At 40.9% G+C, this 19274-nt stretch overlaps 1 protein-coding gene across 1 annotated transcript in view; it reads right to left on the reverse strand.

Moving 5' to 3' along the window:
- TG (thyroglobulin) overlaps positions 1-19274 on the reverse strand; it is a 186108-nt gene that overhangs the window by 81544 nt on the left and 85290 nt on the right. The window contains exons 33-38 of the mRNA XM_075211467.1: positions 18557-18636; positions 15366-15503; positions 14121-14189; positions 5370-5504; positions 3202-3366; positions 2115-2316 (exon numbers count right to left, since the gene is read on the reverse strand). Of these exons, the coding sequence (XP_075067568.1) occupies positions 2115-2316; positions 3202-3366; positions 5370-5504; positions 14121-14189; positions 15366-15503; positions 18557-18636 (789 nt within the window). The remainder of the gene's footprint in view (positions 1-2114; positions 2317-3201; positions 3367-5369; positions 5505-14120; positions 14190-15365; positions 15504-18556; positions 18637-19274) is intronic.

A 19274-nucleotide genomic window follows, 5' to 3' on the forward strand; every position in this document is an offset into this window, starting at 1 on the left:
ACCAAGATGGTTGTTATCATTGAACACAATTCCACAGTTTTCACTTTTTATGCCACATTTATTTGGAAAAATATTCTTTGTTTGTAGACAGGACAATTTTATTAACTAAGATCCAAACAATGGGTCGCTAAACTTGATTTGTAGACATAATCTGGGAGCTGGCCAACAAAATGATATGCTCCACATTTGCCTGTGGAAAAATGCTGTCATTGCATCTCTATAAATCTTTTTGGGGTTTTTAAAACACTTTTTACAATTCACTCTGGGCTAGATTTACTAAGCTGCGGGTTTGAAAAGGTGGGGATGTCATTTTGTAGAATGTACTAAATAAATGAAAGCTAGAATCTGATTGGTTGCTATATGCAACATCCCCACTTTTTCAAACCTGCAGCTTAGTAAATCTAGCCCTCTGTCTCTCTCTGACATAAGAATAAAGATTTCTCTCTTTCTAAAAAAAAAAAATGTGATACCAACCCTATTCCAACCAGGGGTGTAACTAACAATTAATGAGGTCAAACCACCCTTCTAAGCTCTTCTGAAAAAAACAAAACATTCACCCACTCACTGACGCCTATATATATATCTTTACCAATCTGACCCATATTTGAACTGCACAGATACATTTATAGTGTACCCACTAGCTGACTATAATAAACGTATTAATATTTAGCCTCGCTGATCTTTCAGAGCTAAGTGGGTATATTTACTAAACTGCAGGTTTGAAAAAGTGGAGATGTTGCCTATAGCAACCAATCAGATTCTAGCTGTCATTTTGTAGAATGTACTAAATAAATGATAACTAGAATCTGATTGGTTGCTATAGGCAACATCTCCACTTTTTCAAACCCGCAGTTTAGTAATTATACTCCCTGATGTTGGTCTCTGGTTCGAGGGAGCATTCGCTGCTTTTGGTAAAGCTTTTGAGTCAGTCGGTGAACTGAGAAGCTCTCAGGGGTTCAGAAGGTTGTTATGTTGCATGTATTCATAAAGGAAAATTCTGTTGCTATTTTAGTTGTGCGGGTAGCACCAACTTCAAGAGAACCTCCCAAAATAGCTTTTGATATTAGTGTAAACGGACACACTTATTTTTACTTTGCAACCACACGCCCTGTGGTTTAGCTGCTTGCTTGACTCTTGTGTTGTGATAAAACTAATTGGGGGGAGTTTGACCATTGAGCGACCTCTCAGAAACTAACAGCACACATTGGGCCTGATTCATTAGGGAAAGTAAAGCAAGAAAAAAAATGAGCAACTTTGCACCTTGGCAAAACCATGTTGCATTGGAGGGGGATTAAATTTAAAATGTGAGCACAGACATTTAGTTGGGATAGGGCGTGTCCTAGATCAACTTTAAAATTCAGTGTAAAAATAAAGCTAACAAGTATTTGTGTGATACATGAAAATTTAACTTATGTGCAAAGTAATAAACTAATTTGCACCCCTTGCAATGTAACGTGGTTTTGTCTAGGATCAAATTTACTTCTTTTTTTGCTTTGCTCTCCCTGATGAATCAGATCCATTAACTTTAGCACAGTCAACTTTTGTTTTCTTAATAAAATACTTGGAACAAAAAGTGGCCCTTTTCTGGGGTTTTGCTGTGTGACAGCATCGGTTGCTTGGTACTACCCGCGGCTCAGCTAAATTCACCCATTTTTACGTAAAGTTCTGTATGCCAAAGCAGCTATCTTACACACAAGCAGATGTAGGGCCTGATTCATTAAGGAAAGTAAGGCAAGATAAGGAGTACATTTTCTTCTGGATAAACCATGTTACAATGCAAGGGGTGCAAATTAGTTTATTATTTTGCACACAAGTTAAATACTGGCTGTTTTTCCCGTAAGGCACACAAATACTTGATATATTTTTACATATATTACACTGAAAAAAAAAGTTGATCTAGGACATGTCCTACCCCAACTATAAATCTGCCCCCCCCCTTTTAAATTTACCTGCAACATGGTTTTGCCAAGGTGCAGAGATACTCCTTTTTTTGCTTTACGTTCCTTAATCAATCAGGCCCGTATAGCGCAAAAGGAGGAGTAAAGACATCACAAATGAGCAGAAGCAGATTGCCCCTGTGCCTTGATTGGCCCAAAAAATATCATATGACTCACCTGACAAAGGTGGCATTCCGGGTACCTGTCCAGGTAAATGGCTGTGGCGGACGGAAACGATTCTCACCAGTTGGCGGGGCGGCATAAGGGACACCCAGGTACTGATCCACATTCTTAACGTCAGAACCAATTAGAACGGATTGGAACTTGCCCAATACAGCGCCATGAGAAATGGTCACCGGTGTCAAAGGTCGTGTAGGAGCTGAAACAGGGAGTTTAAGAAATTACTTCAATTTTGCCTGTTAAATCTATAAATGAACAGCGTGAATCTTAATCTTCTAAACCTTAGAAACTTAAAAAAATGTGAAGACTTCATAACATTCATTTTATTCTTCACGGAACTCGGATTTCCATAACTAACACAGTTGCTAATTTAGCGCTTAAAATCCATTTCTGTCGGATTGCCGCCTTGGTGGTCCTTGAGGAGCATTTAATTCCTTGACATTTCTAGCTAGCCAAGTCCTTTTTAATTCCAATAATTGGAGTTTAACGGCTGATTCACATGTGCAGAAAAAATATGGATTGAGCATAAATTCATGTTTCATGAATACGCACAAAGTACGTGTAAACGGGTTGACACATTTAAAATTATGTGCACATTTTTTTTCAAATCTGGAACGGTAACTTCCCAAATCCTCCTTTTAATGGGATGCGTCTGTGCGTAGGCGACAGGATTTCATAATATTGAACTATCATACAAAAAAAATGCATAAGAAAGTTATTTTTTATGTCAAATACACTATTCTTTATGATAGAATTTTATTCAGTCTGCAGTATTAACAACACTAAAAACATATGCATGACATAAAACTCTCAGAAACTATCACAGGTGACCAGAGTCTGCTTAAACCCCCCACCCCTCCCCCTTAATGTGTTATAAAACACATACTTTAAGGGATATATTTATCAAACCTTCTAAACAGGAGGAATTGAGGTGTTGCCCATAGCAACCAAACAGGTTCCAGGTTCTACATTCTAGAAGATGATACCTAAAATCTGATTGGTTGCTATGGGCAACACCTTAACTTTTCCCTTTATTTAAGATTGATCAATCTAAAACTTTATTTAAATACAATGTTTACTGCACCTCTCTTTCTGTAGATATAAGTTGCTGCCTCTTTCACCATAAGCTGACAGCGATGACCTTTCAGATTGTAGTCGCAGATTTGGGTTTCGGGGTAAAACATACATCTTATTGTCGTTTCCTGCACAGTAACAGTCGTGGTAACACAGGACTGGACGGCTGCACATTCTGAGGAGAGAGGAAACAATGTTGCCAATATTACTCAAATTTATTTATGTAAAGTCCTGTAATGTATTATCCTCTTTAAAATGTTAAACATATTTTGTTTCTTTGTAAAAAAAAAATGCTGTTAGCCAAGGAACCCCAGCTGTGAGACTGTACCAGCAGCCACTTAAGCCATCCAGCAGGGTCAGTCATTATGACACTTCTGGCTTGCACATATACAGTGCTGACTCCTTATAATGTCTGCTTAAAACACAAGCTAGACCTGGTATACCAAGGAACGTTTGTAAAGAGGATGATATATAATGTATGCGAGTGCAGCATTATAATTAGCTGGGGTATAAAGGGGCATTAAGGGGTATGTTAGGTGGGGGTGAAGGAGGGCACAGGCAACACGATACACTTTGAGGACAGTAGGTGAAGGCTCGGGGGGACGCCTGTTACCCATCACTGATTTTAGGCCTTTTTGAAGATGTTGATTAAAAATAGTCTTTTATATTTAAATTTGCATGAAAAAAACATCTACTGTACAGGAAGAATGCAATTGTTTTAAGGTTCAAACACACTAAATAAAATAAATTTTTACATTTTACTGCCGCCGTGGCACAGTAAGACGGAGACAGCTGGAACACCTGTTATTAGAGAGATTATTGATCTCTATGGTAAATGCCTTCGTCGTACTCAGTAGCGTGCAGGATGCAACAAAACTAAACATCTGCATTCCAGGTGCATTGTGTGCTGCTGTAAGGGGAGGAGGACACGTTATTAACATTATTATTATTATCATCATTTTTTACATAGTGCCCACATACTCTGCATCACTGTAAAACTGGGAACAAACACAGTAAAAAAATAACACAGTAAAAAAATAAGACTGAGTATGACCAAAAAGATATTTATCATATAGATTAGTGATGGTAATACTGACAGGAGCACTGTGTGCAAAATCCAGAGGACACAGGTAACGGCGCTGCAGCTATAATATATCTGTTCCCCTGGTGTGTGCGAACATTTTTGTGTGCATAAAAAAAGCATCACAAAGTGTGAATAAGCCTTAAGGCAGTGGTCAGGGAACAGGGGTAAATTACCTCAAATAGGGTCAAAATGAAATTCCTGGGGTTATTGCCTCCAATTCACATGTTGTCAGTTGGATTGTAGACCCCTTTAAATGTGAAATTGCTGTTGTACCAGAAGAGCCTCAAGGGTTGGCAGAGGCACTTCTTGACCTTCGATGCAATAAAGAAGCACGTAATGCTTTTGAAAACAAAGCAGATCTGTCATATTTTTGGATGTCAACAGCTGCAAAGGCATCAACATTGCACAAGATGAGGCAGTCAAAAAGTTGCTGCCTTTTGCAACAACCTACCTTTGAGAACAAGGATTTTCCACTCTAACGAACATAGAAACAAAGCAGAGAAATCGATTGGACGCTAAAGACTGTATCCAAATTGCTCTGACATCAAAATGCCCCAATATTGATGCTCTCGTATCAAAAATGAAGCAACATCATTTCTCCAAAACCTGAAGTTTTGAAGTTGAAGCTTTCAAAGAAATTTTGAACAGATTCAATAAAATTTTGAATTCCAATAATTAATAATATATGATTTCCTTCCTTTCAAATCAAGGGGGTAACGTCGGCGTATCTAAAGATATTTTGGGGTAAAAGGTAAAAAAATTCCCTGACCCCTGCCTTAAGGGTAGCCAAAGGTCCATATGATGCTATTTACTAAAAAGGTACACAACTACACAGTACAGTAACTCATTATATCAGGTATTTCTTATATTATTGTACCTTGCATTAGACTGACCCAATGTAACTGCTGAATGGTTGCCATGGGTGACTGCACTGCACACATTCATAAATAAGCCATATTAATTATTCTATCATATTAACCATAATATTCAGATTTAATTTATGTCATTAAATATGATCATTCTATTAATACATAATACACACAAATAAAGCCCACAGATGGGGGCATTGTAATAAACAATAATAATATCTTTACCTGACAGACAATATCTCTGCTCCCTACTGAGCGTACTGGGAGACGTCCGGCTGATCCGCACGGTATCGTACTTGGATAGAGAAGGATCGATGACCACTGAGGAGCTGTCCACGATCAGCCATTCACCCACAGACACTGTCACGTAGAAGAGAGAATGAATTAAAACATTCTTACAAAACATTTTCTATCAAATTGTTCAAATCGTTATTAAAGACAAAATAATGTCAATATGTTAAATCATGTACTGAGATGGGAAAACGTAGTTGGGCTGATTTAGCGTTCGGTGCATATTTTGCCCAGGTGTAGAATTTGCAGCCTCATAAACCGAGCAGCACTGCAAAGGGAGGGTGCAAATATAAACGTATTTTGCATGCACAGTAAATACTGCACACGACATAGACATACACACTAGCTCTATTTTTACACTGAATTTCAGCCTTGGGCTAGTGAACACCCCTCTCACAACTTTAATCATGTTGTATATTTTACATTTATGCCCCTTCAACGCAATGTTTTTTTTCAGATGCAACTGTTGCACCCAAAAGCTGGACTGGGTCCTAAATCTAAATTAAGTGTTTACTGGTGTAACTCTTGAGGGAGAAATTCACCTGTTATTTTTTTCTCTTTGACAATCAATGCTACAGCTGCTAAATGCATTCATTTCATGAACCCCTAAGTCCCCATTTTATGCACCCCTGCCTGTGTGGGTAATAGTAAGCTCTCTATGGTCCACATCCAGAAGAACTTTGAACCAATACACCTGTCCTTCAACGTTCTGTAGAGTGTTACTGCAGTGGGAATGATGTGTATATTGGGTTTCCCGGACACGAGAACACTGCAGTACTGCAGGTGGGTGCAGGGGAGTACCATCACTTTGGTGGAGCTCTTCTAGAAAGCAACTCTGCTACCCTGGTTGGTTTATCAAAAGGTTATAACAATTTTAGCACTAACAAATATAATCAATGTTACGGCTTACCAGCAACTGAAATGAGCTTTTAGAACTGGTGGTAGAGGTCTTCACCTCTAGCAGCCGCCTTTCCCGTAGGGTTTGGTGAACTTACAGGTACTTGGCTGCCCCCAGGACTTAACTCTAGTGTAGTAAAAGCTTATGCACAGTCACAGTAGTACGGAGGTAAAGGCAGAGGAACCAGCGGCACAGCACATGGATAATCAAGGACAGGCCAGAGGTCGTGGGTCAGAGGCAAGCGGGGTAGTCACGGACAGGCAAAAGATCAGGGCTGGCAGCAAGCTGGGAATATCCAAGAGACACAACCAAAGGTCAGGGGCAATCAGCGAACAAGTAGGGTCCAGAAACAAGCCAAGGGTCACAACGGGACTCAATCAGAACAGGCCGAGTATCCACAGGAATCATGGAGCAGGCTAAGCCTTCCCTGCCTTAAATACAGAAAGGAGCCAATCACAGGGCAGAACACCAGCCTCTCTAATCAGCAAACGAGGCTTCCAATTAAATAGCCTTAGTCGCGCGCACCCTGACTGTCAGATTAAATGGTGGGACGCAGCGGCAGGGAGAAGAGCATCCCAGATGCCCTGGCAACAGCCAGGACGCTGCGGCCAGAGGTGACGTCCTGGCTGCCAGAGCAACAGCTGGGAGGCACCCAAGGGCAGATCCAGCTGAGCCATCACGGCTAATGTGGAGGCTCGTAACAATCAATACATGTGTTTTTATTTCTTAATAACATTATATTTTTATTAGAGACAGTCCTGGTCCTTAATGAGACTGTCTAAAGAAAGCCACAAGTGTGGCAACACCAACCAGTCAGAGCGTAGTGCAGGGTATAAGAGGCTCTGAGTGCCCATCATTACACCAAGCGGAACAGAAGAGAGAAGATAAAGTAGAAGCCTAAGAGGGAAGAAGAAGACAGAAGAGGCAGGAAAATCTAAAGATACTGGAAGAAAGCAAGGGGTTATCTGGGGGAGGAAAACTCAGTGTCCTGCCTCGTAAGGATGGAACATAACCCAGTCTGTCTCGCCTTTCTGTTCATGAAGAAATAGGAGCTTTGAAATGTGGTGATGGGGGTAATCCATCTTTTTTGGTTTAAAGATATTAATGGAAAACAGGTGATTGTTTTTAGTTGTATAAGGTCCTACCTTGGATTTGACATCACATAGGAACTTTGGGTTGGGCTGCCTAGTTGCCTACTTTGGGGGTTCCCATTGTGCCCTAGCCACCACAGCCACCAAGGAGGCTACCCCAAGCATTTCAGTGGTGGGATTAGTTGAGGAGACCACCCTTATTTTTTGACTCCCTCTATTAAAACCAAATAGTTCCCCGTTCACCAACCCTGGCTCTACTGGCATAATTAGGATGCATCCAAACTTAGGTTCTTTCACAAAATGTTCTGTCCAGCCCAACATGGGATATGTTGAGCTGGACGCATCTAAGCTGATTGTCATTGTTATAAATTTATAACTTACACTAGTATCAAGCCCCAACTTTAAAAAGTGTTTTGTGGGCATGCAAAGAAGTAAAAGAGCATATTATATGCCGGAAACGCTATTTGCTTACAACTCTACATGGGCCCCTTAATGTCTGGTCGGACTGGGACTGAAAACCAAGATTGGTATGTAAAGCACGTCAGCCAATGCTAAATAAAGACCATCCTACTGACGCCACAGAGGGCTCCACGTTTCTCAGGGTAGTTCATGACTCAGCCCCCGATACTGTATTGCTGTACTTAATAGATAGTAGAGTGTGCAGTGGAAGCATCAATTATAGTTATAGCCCAGATTGGCCCACCAACAATCTCTCAGACTCATTAGGCCCATCAGGCAAATGCCAGAGGTGCCAGATTCCCAGTCCAGGCCGGCTGGACACCACAGGCTGAGTGAAGATACGGAACACAGTACACAGAGATGGTACAAAGTAACATAGCAAACATTTAATATTGTTACAAATACACAGGGGCGTAATGTGGACGAAACAAGTGGAGCATGTGCTCCCGCACTCTGTGGGGCAGAGGGGGTGAATGCTCCCCCCCCCCCTCTAGAATGTAATCATCCTGGAGAGCTGTGTTTTCCGTCTTTTTCTTCCACCTCCTTCCTGCTCCCTTAAGAGTTGCGGCACCATTACTTCCCACTCACTCGCGGTGTTTAGAGGAACATGGAGGTGAGAAAAATAAAGCTCCTCTGTATGTTGAATCGCACATGGATTGTGACACTAGAGAGAAACCTGTAAGTACTGGAGAGTGGGGAGTGAGGGAGCGGGAGAAAGGGGGTGGGGCAACCAGGAGGGAAGGGAGAACAGAATGGCAGAAAATAACTGAAACAGGGAGGGGCATGCTCGGGGCATCTAAGCTTATTGCTACGCCTCTGGAAATACGTACAACAGATTTGTCATTGTTTCAATGATGCTGCACCATCATGCTTTGCCCTGTCCACAGAATTATACCTAAATGGAGCTTTTGACTTCTCCATTGGGAAATCCAGCAGAACAGTGAAATTGAAGAGGTATCAGTGGTCATTTTCTACATAAAAAACATAACTGGTTTGAGAGGAAAAATAAGTGAGTATGCACAAAAGAAAACAAAAAAAAACCAAAATAATAAAGAATCCCCTCAACTGACATTGTTTTCCATTCTACTCTGAAAAATTCTCTATTGCCCTCAATCGTCACCTGATCACCTGATTTTGGACAGTCGAAAATGGTCACTAGTAGTGTCTGGTACATAAAGAAGACATTTATTGAAGCCGAAAAGCATGTGATTATCTACAAACATTTATCAGTCCAATATCACATGTATTTGATTGTAGTTTATTGTAGAACCATTCTTACTATTACCATAGAACGCCGTGACTCTGTCCCAGCTGTGTCATTATGTGGTGTAGAAATATAGAAGACTTCCCAGGCACAGGTGAAACGGCAGCCAGTGATTTCTAAACGTGTATTTGTTTCAAAATATCTTACAAGCCTATCATTTTGTCTCTGTAATTACAGAAGCCAGTATAGTATAAAACTACAGTCGTTAGTAATTTTTGTCATTCTTCCGCTGAGACAGCCAGCAAATTATAGCTGGGTACATTATATTTATAGGTGCTGACCCCTTCGTCTGACAGAAAACAGCTGCGTCCTCTCATCCTTTCTCTTCTTATCTGATTTGTTTTTTTGTTTTTGTTTTTTGTTTCTTAGAATAAAAAATGTATTATTTTTAAATTACTTCAATAACGTGCTGGGATTTTGTTTGCTTTTTTCAACTGAATAAAGTTATATCTATACAAACTATTTTATAAGCAATATTGAATTCATGCAATATTCACTGGTGCTGTAATTAGGTTTCACATACACTCATTCTACACATTCTATAAAGATCTTTATAATACAAACAATAGCACTCCCATATGGAAGAGAGAAGAGGCAATCATTCTTCAGTTTACCATTATAATTCGACCACTAGGGTCGATGTCTGGTCCATTTTAAATGAGAGGGTGAAGCAGAACCGATAGTAGTCAATGTATAGAATAAAAATGTATGTAATACAATAGGGATGTATACAATAAAATGGGGATCACAGAAAGACTGACTTATAAACATGTGCTTCTCTGAACAATTATAGCCATAAGCTGAGGTGTAACAGAAATTCAGTGCAGGTGCGCTATGATCCGGAACAGGCAAGAAATAGATTTTAAATTGAGAAGTGAGATTATTTAAATAAGATAAAGACCGGGACAGATAAGGGCAATGGTGAGCATAGGTAGAGGGACCTGGCCATCAGAGCTTACATTCTAGAGGGAGACGGTAATGAGAAATAATAGGAGGATGGATCTGAGAAAGCACTAAGGTGAAAGGAGTACTGGAGACAGGTTGGGCACGAGCTTGGCGCGCTCCAGAGAAGGCACGAGAGGGGCTGGTGGAAATAGTTTGGTGCTATTTTAAGGGAAAGTGAGAGGAAATCAGGGGTGTCTGGAACAGTAGACCAGTATCCAGGAGGCATAGCAAAGGAGACCAAGTTCAGAGCAGGCCAGAATACAGGCAAGAGACGGTTCCAGGCAAGAGCAGTATGCCAGTAACCAGGAATCCCAGCAAAAGGGGTCTACGTGGCCCATTGGGGGGGGGGGGGAATTGAAGACAGAGGTCTGGGGCAGGGGTGTAGCGGAAATCTTCCAGGGGTCCAGCAGGAGGTGTGCAGTAGCTTCTGACAGTAGTGGGCAGGCTACGGCGGAGAAAGAGCCTAGTCACTAGGGTGATGGAGTCTTGAACGAGAGTATCCAGAGGCTGCTGAACTGGCAGAAGGAGAGAGGCTCGGTGATCCACAGTTGACCAAGTAGTGGAAGCTCCAGGGTCAAAAGGATGATGCAGAACCTTGGACATTGATAACACAGGTCAGGAAGCACCGAGCTGGAGATTAGAGATTGGATTCATCCTCACAGTCTACAGAAAATCCATAAAGGCACAGGAAGAACAGATCTCCACCAAGTACAACACTGCTTTGTTGGCTGATTTCCCCATCAAGGAAAATATATATATATGCACAACTACACCAGAGCAAGCTAGAAAACTTGTTTCTGAATATAAAGGCTGGAATAGCAACACGCGGTAAGTATACACACACAAGCTAGGTCATGTTTTTTATGCACACCTACTCTTATCCCCACCTTCCACCACCTCCCCCTCTTCCATAACACATATTACTGTTCTTATTATACTATTCCTCCCACAAAAGGACATAAACACAAGGCAGTGGGTTAGTGCAGGGCCGATGGAACCTTGTGAGCCTGGCAGGAGGTGCCAGCTTACCAGGGTGACCCGCCAGCCTGTCTGCACCGAAAAAACGTGCCACCTTAAGTTCCCAGGTCCCTGCTCTGCAGCTAGCAGAGCAGGTATCGGAACAAGCACGGGTATAGGGGAGCGAAATTTGTGCAACGAAGCCACTTACGTGCATGTACTGTAGAGTACGGAAAAGGACTTCATGGAGTCATCTCCAGCGGGTAGGTGCAGAAGATACCAACGTCAGTCCTGGGTTAGTGTTCTTTTAATCAATACCACTCTATAAACAGGCACGAGCAGTGCAACTAAGAAAGAACTCAGTGTGACCTACTGCACACTACTACTTAACTAATCTTGGTGTAAACATGCTACAGATACACTATAGCCTCACCTGACTGCTTCTCGGCACTCCAAAGATCTTACAACTAGACCTGGAACCCCTGCCTATCAAGCATCAAGAAGACTATAACAAAAGACTACGCCATTAGTGCAGATGGTGCACGCCTATCGTACTCTAATTACAACTAAGTTAGATATAATGAATATGGAATTTTTATACTGTTTTATTCTATAGAACAACTTCACTGGATTCTTACAGAGGCACTTTCAATTGACCATCTTGTTCATTTTTTTTTACATTTTAGCAACCTTTGTCATTCTTGGAATTTGCAATTACACTAACGCTGTAGCTCAGTCATTTATATCGTACACATATATTTAGTAAAATTTAGTAGAGATGTTCACTGACCCCCGTGTTCTGGTTTTGGATCTGGATTAACTTCCTATTTTGGCAAAACCGCCCTTTTTGGTTTTGGATCCCGATTTTTCTTCTAAAATCCCTATTATTTTTGCTAAAATCACACATTTGTGCTTTTTTTCCCCTACATTATTATTAGCCTCAATAACACTAATTTCAAGTCATTTGCAGTCAATTTTGACCACCTCACATGTCACAATATTATTTTCATACACTTTCAAACAAAGACTGCAGATTTAGAAGACCAAGCCTGCCAGCCCTATTATTTCTATTTCAGCAATGACAATTAGCAGTGGAGCAATAGAGCTCTCCTCTTTGTATGTTACCTATATATCACAGTACAATGTGACTGCAAATTTAGAAGACCAAGCCTGCCAGACCTATTATTTCTTTTTCAGCAATGACAATTAGCAGGATCGTCGTGGAGGGTGGTACTTATAGAATCCAAAGCTCGCAAGATCCGACAACGTAACAATGACGTTTAGCCTCGTTTTCAATTCTAAGGGCGCGCAAAAGTACCGAGCCGGCTCAGATCAGTTCACGGGGAACCGAGCCTGAGCATCTCTAAAATTTAGATCTCTTTTACTAAAGAGTTAGCAAGCATGTGCCAATAAGTGGGCACATTCACCAAATAAAGGCTTCCAGTTGCCGAAACATATTTGCAGTGTGCACAGGATTCGCATCGGCTGCACATTTATCCTCATGTACTTTTAAAAGCAACAATAGTTGTGGAGGTTTTTCAGAAAACGTTACAGTTAAGAAATCCTGGCTATATATATCAATATTACAACTGTTACTACTGAAGCTGTAAAAGAAAAGTATGTGTATCTAGCCAGAGTGGAAATTATAGCTTTTTAAGACCGCAGTAGTTGAACTACCAGCCATCTGTTTGACACATTGCCCTTTCATCTTGCTCTCATATAATAAAGTATTCACGTGGATTCCAGAATAAATCTGGCTATTTGTGAGCTTAGAATGTGGTGGGTTAGTAAATAGAATCCCACCTACTTCTAAGATCACTACAGCCCTGCCCACCTCAAAGTCCTGCTCCATCACTAAAGCCACAACCTGAAAATGCGTGCACCTGGGCAGCACTTTGCACTTTTAATTTTCAGGCAGTGCCATCTTTCCTTCGCCCGAGCCTATTAGCCGGGGCAAGGACAATTTTTTTATTGGCCTTAACTGCCACTATTTATTTATTTATTGAATACTGTACACTTTTTCACGTTTTTTTTCTTGGTTTTATCCTCTTATGGGCAACCCTCTCCCCTAGTCATCGTAGGCTCCTTCCTTCTAAGGGGAACTGAAGAACCAGATCCTCAAGGGAATCTTTGGCCTACCTCAGGGAAAAAGAGGCCCATCCAAGCCATGCGACGAATATGGACCTGAAGACCATTGCACACTAAGGGGCATCTTGTCTCTGGAGGTCGAGGAGCCTCCCCTTGCTCCAGCAAAAGGGACCCGAAGACCATTGTCCACCTCTGGGGCCTTCTAGCTCCTGTGGATGGGGAGGAATGGGGTCTTTTACCGTAAGGGAAGGGTCCAAAGTCCCTTGCCCCCAGCACTTGCTTTTCGCACAGCACTGGGAGATTGGAAGCATCACACCTCAGGATTCAATACAATTTTTTTTTTATTTTTATGTAGAACAGAGAGAGACTTGTAAATGGTTTGTAAAATAATGAAAATAAAAAATATTGGTACAAAAAGAAACACTCTGCAAAAGAGGAAGCATGATGGTCTTAATGATTGAGGGCCTGATTCAACTAGGAACGTATGTCCATTGACCTGCCGTATCTTACATGAAACTGCTCTGCGCATGCGCCAGAACAAGGCTTACACCAGTGAACGCAACTGCATGCAATTCACGGTTACACGCAAACGACACTTCCAAAAGACTACAATTTGAAAGGCAGAACGTGGGAGGGATGGGGAGGACTAAGGTAGGCAATGTACAGAAAGGGTGTGCAAGGGAGATCTGCGTATACTTGAGTAGAGGCGTATGTACGCACAAGTTACTTGCGATTTTTTAAACGCAAGTTACGTTTACTTTGCATTCCTTGATGAATCAGGCCCTTAATGTTTAAAGGTTGAAATGGCCTCAGTCACTAGTGTTTCTTGTCGGACAGAGAGATTCACTAGTCAGGAGAATTATCATTAATTTTCACCTGTTCTCCCAATACAGCTCTCTTGTTTTCTTGTTCCTTATTTAAGAATAAAATAAACATATGACAACATATGTAGGCCAATGCAAGGGGACAAAGAAATTAATTACCTTCTTGGTCGGTATTGTAAGTGACATCGACGGGTGGACAAACGGCCGGAGCATTGGTCTGACGGTCAACTGCAATAGGGAAACAGGGCTAATGAGCTTAGTTTATACAAATACTTTTATACGTATTTATCTTCTGAAAGAACTTAGTCAGAGTCTTGTCATTGCTGTCTGGAATTAACATCTTCTCTAAGGCTTGATGGGCCATATACAAGTCAATTTAAGCATATGCTTTGTGTGCCCATTGGACTCTATGGTCTGAGAGTCCTCTGTGTGCCGAGGGGTAAATGTAAAAGAGTCCATCCAAAACACTGCCTACCGGTTCTCCCTTATTGAATAGGACAGTATGGGAAGCTGATGAAGGAGGGGCCTTGACAACACTGCTAGACAACAAGCCAGCCCCAAACCATTACAAGTATCTCTGGACAAAAGGGATCGAGGGAGTGCGGGCAAGTGAGTCTTATTTGTTCTTTTATTTCACATAACTCCACACATTTTTACTTTTTGGAAGGGGGGGAGGGGAGATACCCTTTAAATAACTGTTATTTATAACTGTAGTTTTGAAAGTCAAATACATTATTATTTTCAATCCATAATGAGGGCAACAAAAAAGGCATCTTGCATTAAAATCCATACACAAAGGTGTAAAAAGAACATTACTTGATATACACCAAAACGAATCTCTTAATTTCAGCGTAACTTAATTGCTGTGCTTCAGGATATATCTTCATTAGGACGAAACGCGTTGGTTAGAAGCTATTTGAAAAGGTTTTTGAGCTACTCAGGCTTCTGTACTGCCAGGAAGCACTTTGCGTTCCACGAGCGTTCCAAGAACCTCCGGACGGACGGAGGAGAACGGAGGAGGACGCAGTAAAGGTTGTAAAGAAGATTTGCACAAACACTAGAGAAAATATCTCTCAGAATAACTCCATCGATAGGCAAGTCTGCTGGGAACAATCAGGAGGACGGTATATCACGTTCCATCAGGGAGAGACTAGGGTAAGAGTTCCTTCCTTGTTTATATTACTGAGTGCTCAATACCTACCACCCTTTTTTTAACAGAAGAGCATAAACATTTAATAGTTGTATGTCTCTATCTTTATCTTTATGTGCAAGATCATTACATTATCACAATAAGTGACAATTAAGAGATTAGTTTTGGTGATTATTTCCCACGTCATTCAGCAGCAGATACTCACTTAAAGGAGAAGCGCTAATTTTTTTTTATATTACTTGATATACAGTTACCTGGTTTCTGGTACCACCCAAATGGCAAAGTTTCCATCCCCTCATTTGGCAAGCTGCAGTTTACAACACGCCAAGAGTAGCCCGCATCTTCCGAACACGACTGTATTCCCAAACTGGCCAGCATTAAACACATCCTCTCTGGAAGAATGAGGGTGCGTGTTTACACAACCTAAAAGCAATGTCCTGCTAAATTCACATGGCAAAGTTACATTTACAAAGTCAATTATTTAAGGATGGGCTCCTTACTTCACAGGTCTCCCACCAGGGTATTCATAATAAGGTTGGTTGCAAATGACAGCAAGGTGGCTAAGTGGTTAGCACTTCTGCCTCACAGTGTATGGGTCATGAGCTCAATTCCTGACCATGGCCTTATCTGTGTGGAGTTTGTATGTTCTCCCCGTGTTTGCGTGGGTTTCCTCCGGGTGCTCCGGTTTCCTCCCACACTCCAACAACCTATTAGTAAGTTAATTGGCTGCTATCAAAATTGACCCTAGTCTCTCTCTCTCTCTCTGTGTCTGTGTGTGTGTGTGTGTTAGGGAATTTTAGACTGTAAGCTCCAATGGGGCAGGGACTGATGTGAATGAGTTCTCTGCACAGCGCTGCGGAATCAGTGGCGCTATATAAACAAATGATGATGATGATGATGAAATGACGGGGGCGAGGTTTAATCTTTGGGACACCCCACTAATAAGTGTACCCCAGTTTGATTATGTTCCCTATATAGACAGACCGCAGACGGCCCTGTCTTGCATCTTCCATATTTTTTCCTTATTTATGTCTGCCAGTGTACAAAAAAAATATCATTTTAAATAACTAGAAAAATAAACATATTTTGTACGGTTATTTTGCACATATGGTAGAGAGGGCGAGCTCAAGTGCCTCTATGGAGAAGGCTTTTCAGCAAATGCTGAAATTCGGACCTAGGGGTGGGGTGTTCAAACTCCTTTAAAAGGGAGAACAGAACGGAGATTAAGAAGTGAGCTACTCCCAGCCTTTCCAAGAACTCCTGTATGAATGCAATGCTTTGAATCTCTATTTATTTATTTTACTAAGAGCAGATTACAGTGGGTTACAGCCCTGTCTTTTAGTTTACGAATTAACTTGCAAGTAAGCGCATTGTTCAATGCTTTACCTATTAATCATAACAGTGACTGCCTTGCGGCCATGTGGATGTGCTGCATTGTGCTGTACAACACACCTGGTCTCTGACGCTGCACAGGTTGGAATTAAATAAAATACATGTTGTAATCAAGGACAAGGATGGCCTGGGGCTAAAGTCATCATGCAAGAGAGTCTGACATTAAAGCGTGCACCTAGAAAGTCTAAAAAAAAAAAGAAATTGTGCTATTTTAAAGATTACAATTGATTTATTACTGTAAATATTCAGTGAATGGTAAATACGCCTATGTACTGTGGAGGTAAAATTAAATATTCTTCATAGAGGGGTTGTTTGCTAGAAAAGTACATATGAGAGATGGGGATTTGAATCCGCCGATTCGGAAAATCAGAAATTAACCCCAATTTGCCAAAAATTTCCTGACAAAAAAATAACGCCTACAGGCTGCTCACGCTGATCGGTGGAATGTCAGGAAGCCGACCAGCAACAAAACGTCATATGTCTGTCTGTGGCCGGATGTAAGAAGCGTACTGACTGTCAGACACGCAGTCTGCCTGGACTGTACTAGGGGAACATCTGTGCAGGCTCCCTGTGTGTGGCTATTATGTACCTCCAATCTTTAGACCAGGGGGTAAATGTATCAAGCTGAGAGTTTTCGGTGGGTTTGAATAGTGTAGATGTTGCCTATAGCAACCAATAAGATTCTAGCTTTTATTTTGTAGAAAGTACTAAATAAATGATAGCTAGAATCTGATTGGTTTTTAAAACCCGCCAGAAAACTCTCAGCTTGATACATTTACCCACAGAAAGTGCACCTGTTAAGAGCATGCAACGGGGCAGCCATTTTTTTCTTCCTGTAAAAACAAGAATAACACCTGTCTAAGCAATAGGTTTCACAGGTTTTCACAAAAGCATGGGGAAGCCTTTTTATCAAGGGTCATTGGTGCAAATAGAACAGTGATAACAGAAAAATGTGAATGAAAAAATGTTTATTATCATTATTATTATTATTATTATTATTATTATTATTATTATTATTATTATATAGTGTTTCAATCTTTATTAGCTTTTATATATATGTATAGAGAGAGAGAGAGAGAGTATTATAATTAAACTGTATGTTTAACCATTTAGTGTTTTTGCTTTTTTTAACTAGTGAAACTGAAAGGCCAAGTCCGGGAGTTCAGTTCCAATGCATATGTGCAGCTTCCCTGGCGATATAATATTGATAAATTGCGTTGATAAGTTATTTCTATCGCCACCATAAGAAGCAGTAGCAAACCAGCCTTAAGTCTCATGAAGATTAGTCAACTAGTCCTTTAGCAGGGTCTGATTAAGGGTTCAGGTCACCCCCGGCTAATACGCTCGTAGAGCCCCCATCGCCTTCTACGGCAGGCTAATACGTGGTAGGGAAAAATTAACTTGTCTTTAATTTAAAGTCTTTCTTCCTCCCCCTCCTCCCCCCATCAATGTTTATGTTTCCGTGTTTTCGTATCTCAGATCCACTTCTTAAAAGGGCCACAACAATCCTGTCACTCATTTCGTTTTCAGTAAAATCTGAACTGTATAACAGAACGGAGGCACGATGAGCGCTACTGAGGGTGAAGATGTGACAGGGGAGGGGCTGTCACGCCTGCGCTTGCCGCCATCCTTGTCTCTTCTACTCTCTTACTCTCAAGCACCTAAGTATGGCTCAATGTCTTCAGCCGTTACCATCAGGATTAAGTCAAGATTAAAACCTTACTTCATTTCCATTTCCTGTTTTCTATTTACTTTGAACAACTACTCTCTTATATTTTAACAGTTATTTCAGTTTATACTTGTCCCTGTTACAATGTTGCAACTCCAAAATTCCTGCGCCCCCCAACCCCCCACAGAAAAAGCTTAGCGCCCTAGTCTGCAGCCTAGTGAGCCTATTGGACAATCAGGCCCCGTTCATTAGTGATGGTTAGAGGCTCCTAATGATTGGATAGGCTGCATTCTGGTGAACATTGGTTCAGATAACAAGATGGCTGCTCCCATGATACTCAGGTAACATGTGTAGCTCAGGTATTGTTCATGTTTCTTTAAGTACCTTGTATCCCAGGTCTTTGCATATATCCAAACCCTTTACAGCACGGATCTGCATCACAGCGGAGCTCACACTGGAAAAATCTGAGTATAAAACAGAAAACATGTTATCACACTATTATACATATTATTGCACTATTTATACATGTTATCACACTATACATGTTATTGCACTATTTATACATGTTATTGCACTATTTATACATGTTATCACACTATTTATACATGTTATCACACTATACATGTTATTGCACTATTTATACATGTTATTGCACTATTTATGACTATCTACCTGAAATGATTATGGCTGCTGCAGCAATAATTATAAACAATTAGATTGCATTATAATTCAATGGATTTTTAATGTTGGTCTCATCTCGTAACATATCTCTTGCTCTCTTCACTCAGACGGTCAAACACACAACAATAAGGGGCTTTTGCAGACTCAGTCCACATGGTCCTTGTAGGTTCTTCTTCTATCAAAATCTTGGTGGTGTAGTTGACTACTCTTCGGGGGAATTCAATTAGCCGCAAAGTGTCTCCTATTTTTTTTAAAACAGACAACTATATATTCTAACTAGTGTTAATACACAGGGCTCCGCAGGGGTGGGCTTATGTTGTGTAAAATTAAGGCCGCAAGTTTTTTGGGGGGGTGACAAAATTAAGGGAATTTTTTTTTTTAAAAAACCAGACAAACATTTTCTTGATGCAAAAGTATAAAT

This window comes from Mixophyes fleayi, chromosome 5 (assembly GCF_038048845.1).
Source record: "Mixophyes fleayi isolate aMixFle1 chromosome 5, aMixFle1.hap1, whole genome shotgun sequence".
NCBI lineage: Eukaryota > Metazoa > Chordata > Amphibia > Anura > Limnodynastidae > Mixophyes > Mixophyes fleayi.